This window comes from Symphodus melops (assembly GCF_947650265.1).
Source record: "Symphodus melops genome assembly, chromosome: 5".
NCBI classification, from domain to species: domain Eukaryota; kingdom Metazoa; phylum Chordata; class Actinopteri; order Labriformes; family Labridae; genus Symphodus; species Symphodus melops.
The window spans coordinates 24,784,073-24,798,389 of NC_136695.1; the positions used below are offsets into that span (position 1 = coordinate 24,784,073).

General features: G+C 40.5%; 1 protein-coding gene across 1 annotated transcript; it reads left to right on the forward strand.

Annotated features, from left to right (window-relative positions):
* The first annotated feature begins 264 nt into the window (after positions 1-264).
* Positions 265-13,604, forward strand: eva1ba (eva-1 homolog Ba (C. elegans)). The gene is made up of 4 exons (XM_079344817.1): positions 265-553; positions 10,691-10,818; positions 12,359-12,450; positions 12,542-13,604. Exons 3-4 carry the CDS (start codon positions 12,384-12,386, stop codon positions 12,967-12,969), a joined length of 495 nt encoding a protein of 164 aa, XP_079200943.1. The 5' UTR covers positions 265-553; positions 10,691-10,818; positions 12,359-12,383; the 3' UTR covers positions 12,970-13,604.
* The last annotated feature ends 713 nt before the right edge of the window (positions 13,605-14,317 follow it).

Below are 14,317 nucleotides of genomic sequence, written 5' to 3' on the forward strand. Positions count from 1 at the left end.
GTTGTTTTCCTTTCATATTGGACAACTGTACGGAACAACTTTTTCCTAGAGTTGCTTTCTGCCTCTTTCCCTAACAACATAGGGCAACCCCCCCTTCACTACACACACACAGAGAGAGAGAGAGAGAGCAAGAGCGAGAGAAAGAACCACTGCTCTCCTCCCTCCCCTCTTCCCTGGGCTTGCCCTTTTTAGGCTGTTCCTCTTTTTTTCCGTCTAAAAAGAGGGGTAGTATGACAGCTTTTCCTGCTCCTTGTGGATTGGAGCCGGGAGAGAGAAAACTCTGTTACTCACTCCGTCTCCAACTTTTAAAGGAAGTTACCACCTCTTCCCCAGACTCTGTACACACACACACACACACTCACACAGGCAGACACACGCTCTTCAGTACTTGACCGCAGCAGCAACAAGGAATCAACTGAAACAGCCAGGACTGCTTGTTGTGTTGTATTTATTCAAAATTTGGAGGGAAAGAAGACTTTGAGTTTTGCAGTTTGCTTGAAGCTTTCTGTGTGGACTGAAGAGTTTCAGGGGGACGACTCTGTTCATCACACCGGTGAGTTTGACAGTTCTTTTCAGTGTGTGGACTTTACAAGGGAACCACTGTGAACCACAACGTTTCTGTCCCTGTACTTTTACAATGAGTTAACTTTTTCTGTTAAAGATTGTCTACACTTTGAATAATCTACATCCCATATGAGCTCAAATGTTAGTCTGCCAAAGCTTGTTTGGAGGTGAGTGTGTTTGGGAAAACGTCCATGTGCTGTAAAGTTTAAAATCTGGTATCTATTATAGCAGCTCGAAAAAGGTTTTTATCATCACATAAAATAGTTTCTTGTGAGATTGTTTATGTTTTATTGAGGAGTGGTCAAGTGAATAAGTTTTGGTACCAAGCTCCTAAACACTTAACAAAATCAACACATGACTTTTATTGCTGTTCACTGTATACCCATAAGTCGTACATTATATTACACTGTTTCTGTCCTGATTTGAGCTCATAATCCACATTAGTCCATGCACAGTGTGTCTTTGCATACTTATGAAACCCCCCTGAATGTGGGTGTTTTTGACATGTATTGTATGAACCGCTGCCAAAGAGGAGCTGATGCAGCACATCTAGTTGAGAGTAGAGCCTGGGTGCAGCTTTCCTGTGCAGCTGCACGTTACTCTCTAACCTTGATGCCATTAATTAGTTGTCACCAATCAAAGCAAACATCCTGTTGCTTTTTTTTTTTTTAATTTTTGAGATAAAATATGTCATACAGTCAAAAAGAAGCAAAGCAATACGCTTAGTAGGGGTTTAAATTGAGGTGTCGAAATTCTACACATGGGACATATGGCTTGTTTTGTATTTCAGCTGTTTCACAACTTCTTTGTGCATGAGCTCAACATTCGCGCAGGACAGCAGTTAACCATATGCCTCAGCTCTGAAATCTCTCTGGATGTTAGAGGTCAGCACCTCTTATCGAGTTGATGGAAGAGGGAGTTGATGGGTGGAGGGTGAATAAGGCTGGGCTGCTCTCAGGGGTCTCCTTTAATTTACACTATCTGAGTGGGCTGGCTAGCACTTTAGCTGTGCCTCCCTCCGGTCAATCAGATAACCTTCAATAGGATGAGTGTGAATGCTGAGTTAAGTAAGCCCTTCAAGGCTGGATCAAGAGAGTTGACTTCTGTGTGACCTCTCCAAACCGTTCATGCCTGCAGACTTTCCTTTTCCCCAAACCCCACTGACTCACTTATCATTGGGCCTGTCTTATCCGTCCTGACGATGGTTGTTAACTGACTATATTTACCCACAGATCAGAGGTCAGACTCTGACTTGAGTTGCCTGTCTAAACTCCCAGGGTACCAATCTGTTTTGAAAGGGAGATACAGAAAGTTTCAGAGTGCACAAAGCTCAGATAAGTCAAGAGAACAGAACCCCACGTTGACATATTTACACAGTGGCAAGAAGTAAACACAGCCCCTTGCACAGGAGGGGGTCAAATGTGCCATTTAAGATTAGAACAAGGATTTTGAGGAAAAACCAATATAAACATCATATATATCAATATATCAATATCAACTTTATCTAAGACTTGATTTAGAAAACCTGAGGTACATCAAAGATGATGAATCTGGTTGTTTTAGCAGGCTTATAAATAGCTTTTTATTTATAGTGGTCTTGTAGTTATCCTTTTTTGATTTACAATAGATTCGTCTTGATCTTCTTGATTTGTACTTTGCCTGCATTGTGCTATTATTTATTCTCTGTTCTGCCTTGAATTTATTTGTGTCCATGCATGTTTGTAAGCTACTTAGGTAATGGCTAATGTGGCTCCAAATAAACAAATGCACAAAAATTGTCCCTGTGGATGTTAGCAGTAGAGCACATTCTTCACCTTTTGTACTCTCATTGAGTGTATCTCTGAAAAATGAAAAACAGGCCACTGTCAGATCCTCTTCAACTAATGTAGAAAACAGTAACACAAGTTCCACAGTTTGCAAATTAAATGTAAGTTACATAATAAGGAAAGAAAATGAGCCAAAAATGGGTTCCATGTTCAAAGCCGTCACTTAAAATCACAAATAGATCAATACTTCAGTATTGGTTGTCATTGTCTCGAGAGCCTACTTGGACATGCTAGAAAATTCTGCATCAGACACTCTACAAGTCTAACTCAACCCAGTTCAGCGTGACCTCCCTGCTCGTTTGTCATGAAGCCGAGCAGTGACTCATTATATTGCAATCTCAGAAAATAAATAGTACCATTTCTACCTCAACTGACCTATAATTTTTGAGGACCAAGGACAGTAATATGTTCACAACAGAGATGATTTATCAAGCTGAAAGAAAGGTCGCGAGTCACAAGCTAACTAGGAGGAATACAGAAAAACACTGTTTGAATAGATTTCACAGTGAATACTTAAGCAGTGACATGCAGCCATTACTGTCACCAACATCGGCTGATCTCCTTGAGGCACCCCTCCCCTAAGAGATTCATCCAAGCAAACACTTGGCTCTCTATATTTCATTCCGTCTTTAACCCTCATAGACATAAAGTGTCAAATTCAATATATATACAATGTAATATATATACAATGTTCTTTTCAACGCAAAAATGAATATATATATATATATATATATATAATGTAAACAAGATGTCATTTTGTGATAAAGAACAGAGAGGTTGATTTAGGATGTGTCTCAGATACCATGTTTAGCAGAGCTCCCATCACCCACTGATGTCTTACAGGTCTCAGGGCTTATGTCTATTTAGCAGGAGCGTCATTGGTCAAGACATTCCCTGTGTTTCACTCGCTGACTCAGACAGATGTTTGAAATGTTTAATCCAGGGGGTTTGCCTCAGTTTACACTCCTGTCTGTGATACATGTAAATGTAGCTACATAGGATTAAACAGAAACACTAAAACACCCTTCAATTTAAACAGAAGTGATGGCCGTTTGATTGATCTCAACATGAATACTGAGTGAAAAAGTTGAGAAACCTTTTGTGCACATGTTGTGTTAGCAATGTTAGCAAAAAAATTGGGTTGAGCCAAAACAAGTTAGTCGCAATCTGGAGACATTTAAAACATTATAGAATGATTTACAATCCTTCAACAGGCTTTACCCAACCTATAAATCCCATAATCAACTTTGGAGCCACCTCATACTTTACACAACACGGGTGCACATGGGCCTAAGAAAAAAATGTGTATGAAATATTATTTGCAGGTAAATAACTCATCCATATGCAGGCAAACTTATGAATGAACAATTTCAACAAATCATAAATCGTAGAATTTAAAACTGAATAAACTGTCAAGCATTCCCTCATGTCCCACACGGGGCCTCATCCCAAACTTTGGGGAACCTCTCATTTGAGATGAAACTGTTAACAACATAGCATAGAGATCTTTTTCTCGACTGTTAATTTCTAAAATAGTCTAACGCCGCATATACCAACTGATTCATTACATTTTACCCTTTAGCAATGAAAACCACATGACTGAGAGCCTGATTTACAAAATGATTACGGGGCTTTTGTGCCTGAAAAACACATTTAAATCACAAAGCAGGCTCTAATTGCCATGAAAGTTAGAAAGGAGCAATGACCATCCATTGAGAGTAGGTTGTAACTGCCCCACAGTGTTTGAGATTTGCCCTTGTTTGCTCCATCCAGGTAGGAGGCTTTGTTTAAAACACTGAAAGTCATTTCATGTTTTCCTGAAATCTGACATTAGAAAAAATGTTAGAGGTTTCCCCTCCCCTCATAGCTCATCATCTTTATGTGAACCAAATTGTGCTCCATCAGCATTTATCATATGTTCTGTTGCGACTGGGATTTCCCAGTTTGTTTTTTTAATCTATCTACCCTGAGGGATGACTCTTCTTTGATAAAAATAGAGTGTGTCGAGAGATGAACGTTAGATGAAATAAATGCTTGCTATAGTTGGTTATCTCAAAGCTTTTTTTTTTTCAACCTTTGAAGAGCTGAACACATGAATCTTTACCTTTTCAACACAAACAACATCTCTATCGCAACAATATTTGGGTGCCATCCTTACTTTCATGCAACATGTTTCTCAGCAGTATTGCATAAATTCTATGGACCCAAACACATCATGGCCAAACACATGTTTTGTGTCACTGTGTAATCCTTAGAGTCTATGTAATTGATACACTGTGTTGTGTTGGCGTTCAGCTGTATGGTGGCCCAGATCAATGCAAAGGCTACGCTCAAGGCTCTATTTTTGGATCAAAAGCATTCATCAGTTTAGCCAATCATGGAGGAATGTTCATATAAATCAATCACACTTTACAGAAACAAACAGAAAAGTAGTCGACACAATAAAGCTGTCAACACAGAGACACATACTGTACACACTCAAATAAACGCTGTCAGCAAACACGCACACAGCTGTGGTTTCAAGATGGCTTCCGACTGCCATAAGCACTGGTTGATTTGCTTGATAACGTCAGTATCAAGATGGCTCATGTGATATCTCCTCTGGATTTATATAGCACAGTATTCTCACTTTACCACACATCAGGAACACATCTGGGTACTATTAACCACTTGCCCTAACCCCCAGCTCAGTCCCATATCTCCTTTAACCTCCTATTACCTGCCATTGCCCACAAAATATGCTCTGTACTGTGGTTCACTTTTTATGATATGAGGATACGCAGGGATTTATCAGGGCAGAGGTGGCAGTAACTCTTAGCCTGACTGGCGTCGCGTTTGGCGTACGAAGCCATGGTAAGGTTACAATCCTTGTCTTGTTGAAAAGCACGGGGCGTCGTCAGTCAAAAAGCAACTAGCTAAGAATGTGCAACTGGTTTAAATAAGTAGCCTATTGAAAAGGTTTTTGTCCTTGAAAGCGAAGCTGTTGTTCATTTCGTCTATGTTAAATAAAGTTCCTGCCCAAAGCAGAATACATCAGGGTCTGAAAAAACAAAGCTTTCTTTTAGCTCTTTGTCAAACACTCCACCATATTCAAAAAGTGCGGATAACATCTCAACAGCTCTCTAATGGAAGAAAAGAGTGAAAAGTGCACAGACAATACAGGCTTAGATATTTATTTATTTCCTGTGCAGACTCTTATCCCTTAACTTAATAAAAGTTGGCCAAGTTCAAACTTTGCATTCATTGAGGATGTATATTTTTGCTGCTGGCGGCACTCTTGAAGTCATAACATGAGGTCAAAACTGATATATGGTTTAGTTTCCATCAGAATCATTTATTTCTATTATCTCATAAACTAAAGGCTGTTATGAATTGTCAGAAGATTTTTTTGGACTGTCAACAGGTGATGATAACCTTCTTTAGGCAGTGAAGAGCGATAATGGACCTTGATTTTTTTTGACGGTATTGCGCTTTTTAGCACCTGGTTTCTCAGTCCTCATGAAACTGTTGATCAAGCTTGTAATGATATATAGTATCTGAAAGACCCTGTGCCCATGTGATGTGTCACACTTAGGATAACCCCAACAGTTCAATCCTGACCTTTGATTAAAAAGCAAATCTTGCTGATGTGATTCATTTGAAAGCTCCAGAACATGTGAGCAGACCTTGGTTGAAGATTGATTGATCAGCTGCTTTTGAGGTCATGGATCAGTCTCCATGGCACTAACACAACTCTTTTTAGTGCATCAAGCACTAGACATTTTCTCTGGGTGTCATGTTTCAGACCCCTTATTCATAGCACATAGAACTATTTTTCCTCTGAATTTGTCTCTCAAAAGATAGGGAGTGATTAAGACTCCGAAAAAATTTAAGAGACATAGACTGATATGACAAATGATTAAGATATCCAGCCAGAATCAGACTGGGACGTAAGCCAAAGTAAAATGTTATTACATTCAGTTTTAGTTGGATCAACAAACTAAATCGACTTTTTGAACTGCATGTTACTGTGTTGACTGTTTTGAATGGAGGGGGCAATGGACCTTTCTTTGGTGTACTTAGAGTTTTTTTTTTTATATTTCAGCCCATCATATTCTCACTGATACTCTCTGCCTTATTGATAGTGCACTGACAGTGTAAAAACAACTTTTGAAGTATTTGCAAATAGACCACGTCCTGGGTCAACTTCACCTGGTGTTGCATGGCTCAATCCTGATGGCTACCACATGCCTATCCTGTTTCCAAATGCAAAAGTTTCCCTCTCAGTCAGACACTCCAGCAGGCTTTGACATGAGGGGGAAGCAGCACTAGAAAGTTGCACTGCTTGATACCAAAGATCTGTCAGAGGAACTGGGAAGAAATGCACTCTGAGGACATTCTTGAATGCTTTAACAGACACGTTGAAAACAGATCTTAGTTTGGACAATGTTTCTGTTTACCAATGGGAAAGCAATTTAATTCACCACTGCTATGGGGGAGAGCTTGAAGTCCCATTATGTTTTACTTGGAGACAAGTTTTTGGCTTGATTACAGGTGTGTTAAAAATGGCTTCCAGAGAAGGACATCAAGTGGACACTTTTCTGATACAGTTTCAGATACTTTGGCTGTTTGAAGCTTTGTGCAGCTACTGAAAGAATTTCTCCATGAGTTAGTGTGCAATCCAAGCCAAGACAAAGTTTTGATTCTGTATATTTATTCAAGAGAAACACACAAAGATTCAGAATGTGCTCTCAAGCTAAGAATAGGAAATGAATCACCTAGACTGGTTTATTTGATGCTGTGCACCATTAAGTCCAGTGACAGCAACAGAATCAAAGCAGGAACGTTTTAATGAACGCAATCAAGAGCACAGACACTGTGAAAAATGCTTTCAATTCAAATGGCACCTCTCTTTGATTTCCCTCAATTGAGCCTGTGTGTGGACTTAAATCTAAAAACAATTACATGTGATCAAATTCAGATTTGGCTGTTTTCATTCTCTGAAGTTTCATCTCAAAGCAAAGACAGAGCTTCCAATGTGCCAGGACTTTTTTGAGGCTAAAAGAAATTTAAAGTATGACAAATATTTCTTTCCCCTCTACAGTTCAGCGTGCGTCCTGACAATGGTGGAAATAACATTGACTTGGTACCTTGTGTAATCTGACCTTTTCATCCTCTATAGATAAATTAAACGAGGCTCAACTCCCTGCATAAAATCCACTGGAGGGCTATGACTTTGATTTCCTCATTGTGGCAGAACAGTTTTGTGGTTGGATGGTTTAGGAAACAAGCACTGGTTAAGTATCTGGGGAAAACTGCTTCTATTCTGAGGCATGGTTTCATTTCGGAGGTCTAAATCTCTCAGTTGACAGTACAGTAGGAAGCGCTGTCATTCTGTTTTCAACAAAAGTTCTCGGAGACAATGGATGTGATGCTAAAGGAAGGCAACCTGGATGTTGTCTCTGCGGAAATGGACAAACCTTGTGGGAAGCACGGTCTATTGTTGTTATCTCCAAGTGGATGTCAACAAAAATAACTCTACATGATAGTTGAGAGTCTTTCTACGACTCAGCCCCTTCAAGGAAAACCAAAGTAAACAAAAGAAGTAAACAGAAATAGTGTTTGACCTCTGCTCAGGCCATGACAAAACACCAAAACATGTCTATACTGGCGTCAGTGTGAGCACATTTTCTGCTGTAAGTTTACTGCAAATAAGTCACTGTTGATGGACAGATTGTGGGAAGAGAGAGATTTCCAACCTTCATCAAACTGCTTCAAGGATAAACGTTTGTTTTGATTTGAAATGAGACATAGACATCTACACAGTTAAAGATAAATAAGGATGGATTAAATCATAATTTATTAATCAGCGTTTGCAAAAGACTGGGGAAGTTGCTGTCTCAGTGTTCGACCTCAGGATGTGAGGCCAGGACAAAAAGAGGGATAAGCTCCAGCAGGGATGATAAACAGCACTTAATATTAATACTAAAGCTGCTAAGATGATAAACTAAAGTTAAGATGCACCTTTTTGGACTTGAGCATGAGCAGTAGTGCTTTGTAATTATTTTGTATAATTGGGTTTTTCCAAGGTTTTACACAAAATAACACCATATGGTGTACCGAGTCTTCAGCTGCTCTCACTTCCTTGGCAGGAGTTGGTGTGAATGCTCTCACTAGTTAGCACTTCCCAAAATTGGCAGTTCAGAGTGTTAGAAGTTTAAAGCTTTGTTTGTTTGTTTGTTTGTTTGATTCTTTTCAAAAGTGGATGGCTGTCTTGATCCCATCCAACATGATGAAGTCACTAAATAGGATTTGGAGTTTGGTTTGTCCTGCGAAACGAAGCTGTCAATTTAAGTCTGATTATCAGATTACGCAGGAACCATGATTGAAGGACGGTTTATACATCAAATAACTTAAGCATGACTCCCCCGGTAGGATGGAGATCTTCTTTCCAAGGCTGTATAGGGAAGGGCAACATCTGCTCTAGAAAAGCAAATTGGGTCACTTGAAGAAAATGACTGAAAGTTGAGTCATGGGATATGACCTAGCTTGGGAGGAGAGGGTCTGTTAATAATTTCCTACTTGAGGTAAAACAAAAACACAACAGAACAACAGGGCAGGATAATGAGTGTTTACATAAGCTTTAAACAGGTCTCAAGTCGTCATTAACCCACCGTAACGCATACATGAGTCCTGATGAAGCTCAGGTTTGCTGCATTCCAGTGTCAAAAATGAGGCCTGTTACTGTAGGTGTCCAATCATTGCCTTTGACCTTGGCTTGAAGAGAGACTGTAGTCATTTGAGCCGCTCGCTTTATTACCCTTGAGATACAAACAAAATATCTCATTGAAAGCCCATGTTCCTCAACTCTGCTTGGATAATGATGAATAGATTCCATTAGCAGAGAAGGATTAGGCTCAGCGGGAGAGACGAAATGAACTTGCTCATAATTGAAAAGAAAGGAAGGAAGCTCAGCAGGAAGACAGCGTGAAGGTCCATCCCTGAGGCGCTCTGCAAAAACAAAAGGCCCATCGTCTGTCTGACTCTCGTGGGGACTGAGGGTGGCCTGGAAAGCAGGTTGCCATAGTGACCGCTCTGTCACTTGGCCCCTGAATGCTGTCTCAGTCAGGCGCTCTGTAGTGTACATAGGCTCTGCCAAGAGTCAACGAGATCAAAATCTGCCCTACAAAGCATGGAAGCTCTGCTAAACCAACTGCAGCTGGCAGGAGAGTTTTCCCCCCCAAAACACAGCAACAAGTCAGAGAACTTCACCGCTCAGCATTTCTCACAGTTTATACCCCACATGGCATGACAGGACTAACACCCCAGTATGTTACAGACCAAATATTGTGTAAGGTTTGAGAGACTTAGACTAAAAATAGTCACACAATACAAATACAGACCCTATAAACTCAATGAAAATAGAAGGGGAATTCCAATTTGTATACTCTGTTATTGAGACATGCTACACACACATAGGTTGAAGTAAACCCATGCACAAACAGGATCCTATGGTCTTGCACAAATGGAGAGATGTCAGAGTGAGGGGGCTCTCCTTGGCTGTTTGGGGGGGTCCACAATGAGACTTGAGCTGCATGGCGACCTTACAGTCTGAGCAACTGCTGCCCCAAATAAGAGACTTAATAAGAACAAACAGTAAAATTAGGATAATAAGAGAAATAGGCCTTTCTCACTAATTGCTTCAGTCAATCTTGAACTCTGTCAGTTTTATAATTATGTCTTCCAGAGGTGTGTTCCTTTTACTGAAAAGGATGACTGACCAAACGTTGCAGATGACGTGAAGGCTAACAGTGTTGTTTCCACTGCAATCAAACTGCCTTTGTTGCTGCATATTGAAGTGAAACAGCAAACTATAGCTCCTGCTCTTACAGCCAGAGGATCAATAGGACAAACCTAATGAGTTTAAACAAGAGGTCCTACCCTCTGGCATCTATTACAGTTTTTTTTTTATTGTAAAAGAAATAAAGTATTTCTGGTCATTTAGTTGTAAAAACTCAAACATCATGGTTTGTTCTGTAAGATTTTCAATTGATATCTTTTTATACTGCATATAGCCTGACAGTCCTGTGTTTTTTCAGTCTCTGTGAAACTGTGCGGACTTAAACAGCACAGTAGAGCCACTGAAAACAGAACCGCCTGCCTCTAGTCTCTTGCTAGACCGTGTCTCCTGTAAAAGGCCTGTCGTTGTTTGCATTGCAGTCGCTGCACTGACTTTGGATCTAATGTAGCTTGACATCTGTGTGTGTGTGTGTGTGTGTGTGTGTGTGTGTGTGTGTGTGTGTTTGCTCTTGTCTGTTTAGCCTGTGGACCAAAGATCACAGCGACGGAGAGACAGGCATAGGACCAGCGATCATTTTGCATCCAATCTCAAACAGCTGATTGCACAATGAGCTGGGACTGAGGACAAGCTTCTAAGTTTCATTTTGTGGTAAGTTTAGACTCTTTATGTGTTTTACTTTCAGTTTACTTTGACTTTTACTGGGAGATGTTTGCTGTGTTTCAAGTTTATTAGAAGGCTAATTATCATATGGTTCACATGTGTGGTTTAAGGATTGAATTTCACTGGAAGAGACCTCAATAAACCAGGAAATGCTTACATACAGTAAAGCATCAAGGTTTTCAAATCATTATAACAAGAAGGCACAAAGGTTATCAGTGGGTGAAATTTAGAGGTGAATTCCAACCTAAACATGTGGTTTGTGCAGACTGTACAGACATCCATATGATTCATGTGGAGGCACAGTAACATGTGGTTTGACTTAGAGAGCAGTACACACGGGTTAGAGCGGGACGGCTTCAGTTTATCGTCATCGTACGTGATCAGAGTGATTTTCCACAGCCAGCCACAACACTAAACACACGTAATCAGGTAACATCCCTTACATAACAATTAAAAGACTCCTCCTTCTTTTGTGTGTGACCTGGTCTCGCCTCTGTTGCCATCAAACACTTGCGTGCACAACACAGTGCAACAACATGATGTCACCAAGCCAGGGAGGTGGAAATTGTTCACAAACTGGCAAAGTGGAGAAGAAAAGCCAGAGTCAGCAGGAAGGGGTAGCAGGGTGGAGAGGGAGGAAAGGAAACACAGAAAGACCCAGGGGCACTACACAAACCTGGTTCACTATTCCATGCAGGCAAATCCAATAGACGAATTTCTTAGATGAAAAACAGGCTTGTTTCTCCTGAGGAGCTCGCAGCAAGGTAAAACAGAGGACTGGATATGGATAATTTCTGAAAATAAGAAACAGATGGAAAAGGAGACTTTTGACAGGTTCTACTTAAGACAGACTTCCTTAAGGAGTCATGACTGAATGCACGTACAGTTAAAAACACAATAGAGCTCTCCAGACTGACAGGAAACACAAAGGACAGATATCTTGAATGTGAGTGACACAATATCCTTTCAAACATAAGTCAACATCCCTTTCTTTTTTCTTTGTGCCACTAAATTGATCTGGGAGTCCCATCAGGCAGGAAGTAGTCCTCTGTGGCTTCTTGGAAAATTGACTTTTGACCTCCTTTATGGAGGGCTGTCATGGTTCAGACAGAACGGTAGAGGCAGAGTGCCATGTGCCAAACGCATAACGATGATCCCAGATGAAACCAGTACTTATGGAGGACACAGAGGGGGCTTTGTTTGACACTTAACGGCCTCATCCCACCCACTCCAGTGCACATGAAGAAGTGCTATGGTCACTGGGTTCGACATTCAAGCGCTGCACATAGAGTAACTCTGTACTTTAGAGAAATATTGAAGAAGAACAGGCATGGCAGGCATCATCTCCAGCCTTATATACCTCATACTGAATGAATACAGCTGTTAGTGTAGTTTTTGTTTTTCTTTGTAGTTGTCACAGACTTTTACATGAAAAATGAAATGTGTTGGCTCATTAATCTGTCCTCTCATCCTGACATCCTCCTATGGCAAAATGTTATTAAATATGGTGTCATGTTTTTGTTTTCAGATAAAGACAGAGGTGAAGAACAATCATGGATGTGAGGAAAAAAGAAATGGACCTCCTGAGCAACAGCATAGCTGCATATGCACACATCAAAGGTAAGTGCCAACCACACACAACATCTTCATTGATCTGTAACTTAAAAAAACTGACATTAACATTATTCATTTTTTTCGGATTTGTCTTTAGCTAACCCAGAGAGCTTTGGTCTGTACTTTGTGCTCGGAGTGTGTTTCGGACTGGTGCTCACACTCTGCCTCCTGGTTATCCGCATCTCCTGCAAGCCGCGGACAAACATCGCCCCCTCCACGCCTGAGAAAAAAAAGTTAAAGGACATCAGTCAGGAGGACGACGACAGTGAGGATGATGACGATGATGACATTGCGGACGATGTAGAGGTTCCTTTAACCTTGCCCAGCACAGAAATCCCTGTTGGTAATCATACCAGCCAAATAGACGGGACGCTGAGTGTGAATGTATTTACATCAGCTGAGGAACTGGAGCGGGCACAGCGGCTGGAGGAGAGGGAACGAATCATACGTGAGATCTGGAGGAATGGCCAGCCTGATATACTAGGGTCAGGGACAGGGACTATTGGAAGAGTGCATTACTACTAAGACAAACAAGGCATCATGGGAAACAATGACAGCCCATGGAGGTCAAAGGTTAACCCGAGCTCGGTTGGGCTCGATACACCCGAAGCCTGAGAGACTTATGAGCTTGTGTCACGAAGCAGGACCAAAGTGATAAGACACAAAGACATTCTTATATTGAGCTCTGATTGAGCTTCATGATTGCACTTCCTATGTAGCAATGTTATTTTTAAACTAACTACATAAAAAACTGAATAACCCAAATGGAATAGATGCAAAATGAATGTTGGAGCTGATTGACACTCAGCCTTTTAAAATGTGTGGTGCTTAATGACCAAAATGTACACAACATATCTGTTTATTTAGTTTGCAAGTGAAAATGGAAGCATTATGTAAGGATGATGTATGTATACATGTACTGTATGTTGCAATGAAGATCATCTGTCTGTTTTGAAAAAAAAAACTTTTTGAGTCTTATAAGGAAATTCAATAGTTTAAGTTAGAAAAAAATAGTTAATGTAGCCAAGAGTAAATTGTAAAGACAAATACAATTTGAGTCTGTAATTCACTAATAGGCTATGTTAAATCATTCTGTGTCTGTGCTTCAGGGAGAATTCCACCAAAGGAAATGACAGAATTAAAGTATTAAGAGGAAATAATGTAGACTATTGTTGTTTCTCCTCATAACGCTCACATAGGATGAATATATGTCTGCATGAGCTCTTTTTTTGTTGTTGTCATGCCATGGATTCATAGTGAAGTTTAAGAGAGAGATATGATGAATGAAAAAGGCTTTCTTTATTATTTGTTATGTCATTGTCTCTCCTTTACCCATTACATGTAAGAAATAGGCCTTTTGGTCGTTAATAAAATGGCGGTAGAGTCAGATGGATTAACCAACTGAACTTGTTTTCAAAATAAAGATTGGATGACCCTGAGTAAAAAATACAGTTCATTAAGAAGAGTAAATAAACCATTACAGTGAAGGGAGAATTATGAGGTACTGTTTGTAACACAAATCAAACGCACCCTCCAGCCTATGCACGGGCGGTCCACTTAACCTGTCAACACCTGCTAGACCGTCTGCTCCTTTTATAGCTGCTCCTGTGGAAACGTGAGGCCATTTCCTCGATACATTTACAGATGAAAAGTGCAACAAAGTTCATTTGGCTGTTTAACTTCGTATGCGTGTCGCCCGCCATATCAGATGTCCCCACACACCTTGAAGCAGTTTCACCTGCTGCCGCTGTCAACTTGCACCGCAGCGCCTCCCCTCCAGGTAAGTGATACACAAACAGTAATGTCGTTGTGAGTGATGTATTTCAATGTTGCCCGCTGTGCCACAGCAGCAGACAGGCTAAACATTTGGACT

Coding starts and splice junctions, on each gene's coding strand:
- eva1ba (XM_079344817.1), top strand. CDS start 12,384: ATGGATGTGAGGAAAAAAGAAATGGACCTCCTGAGCAACAGCATAGCT. Junction 12,451..12,541: donor TGCATATGCACACATCAAAG/GTAAGTGCCAAC, acceptor ATTTGTCTTTAG/CTAACCCAGAGAGCTTTGGT.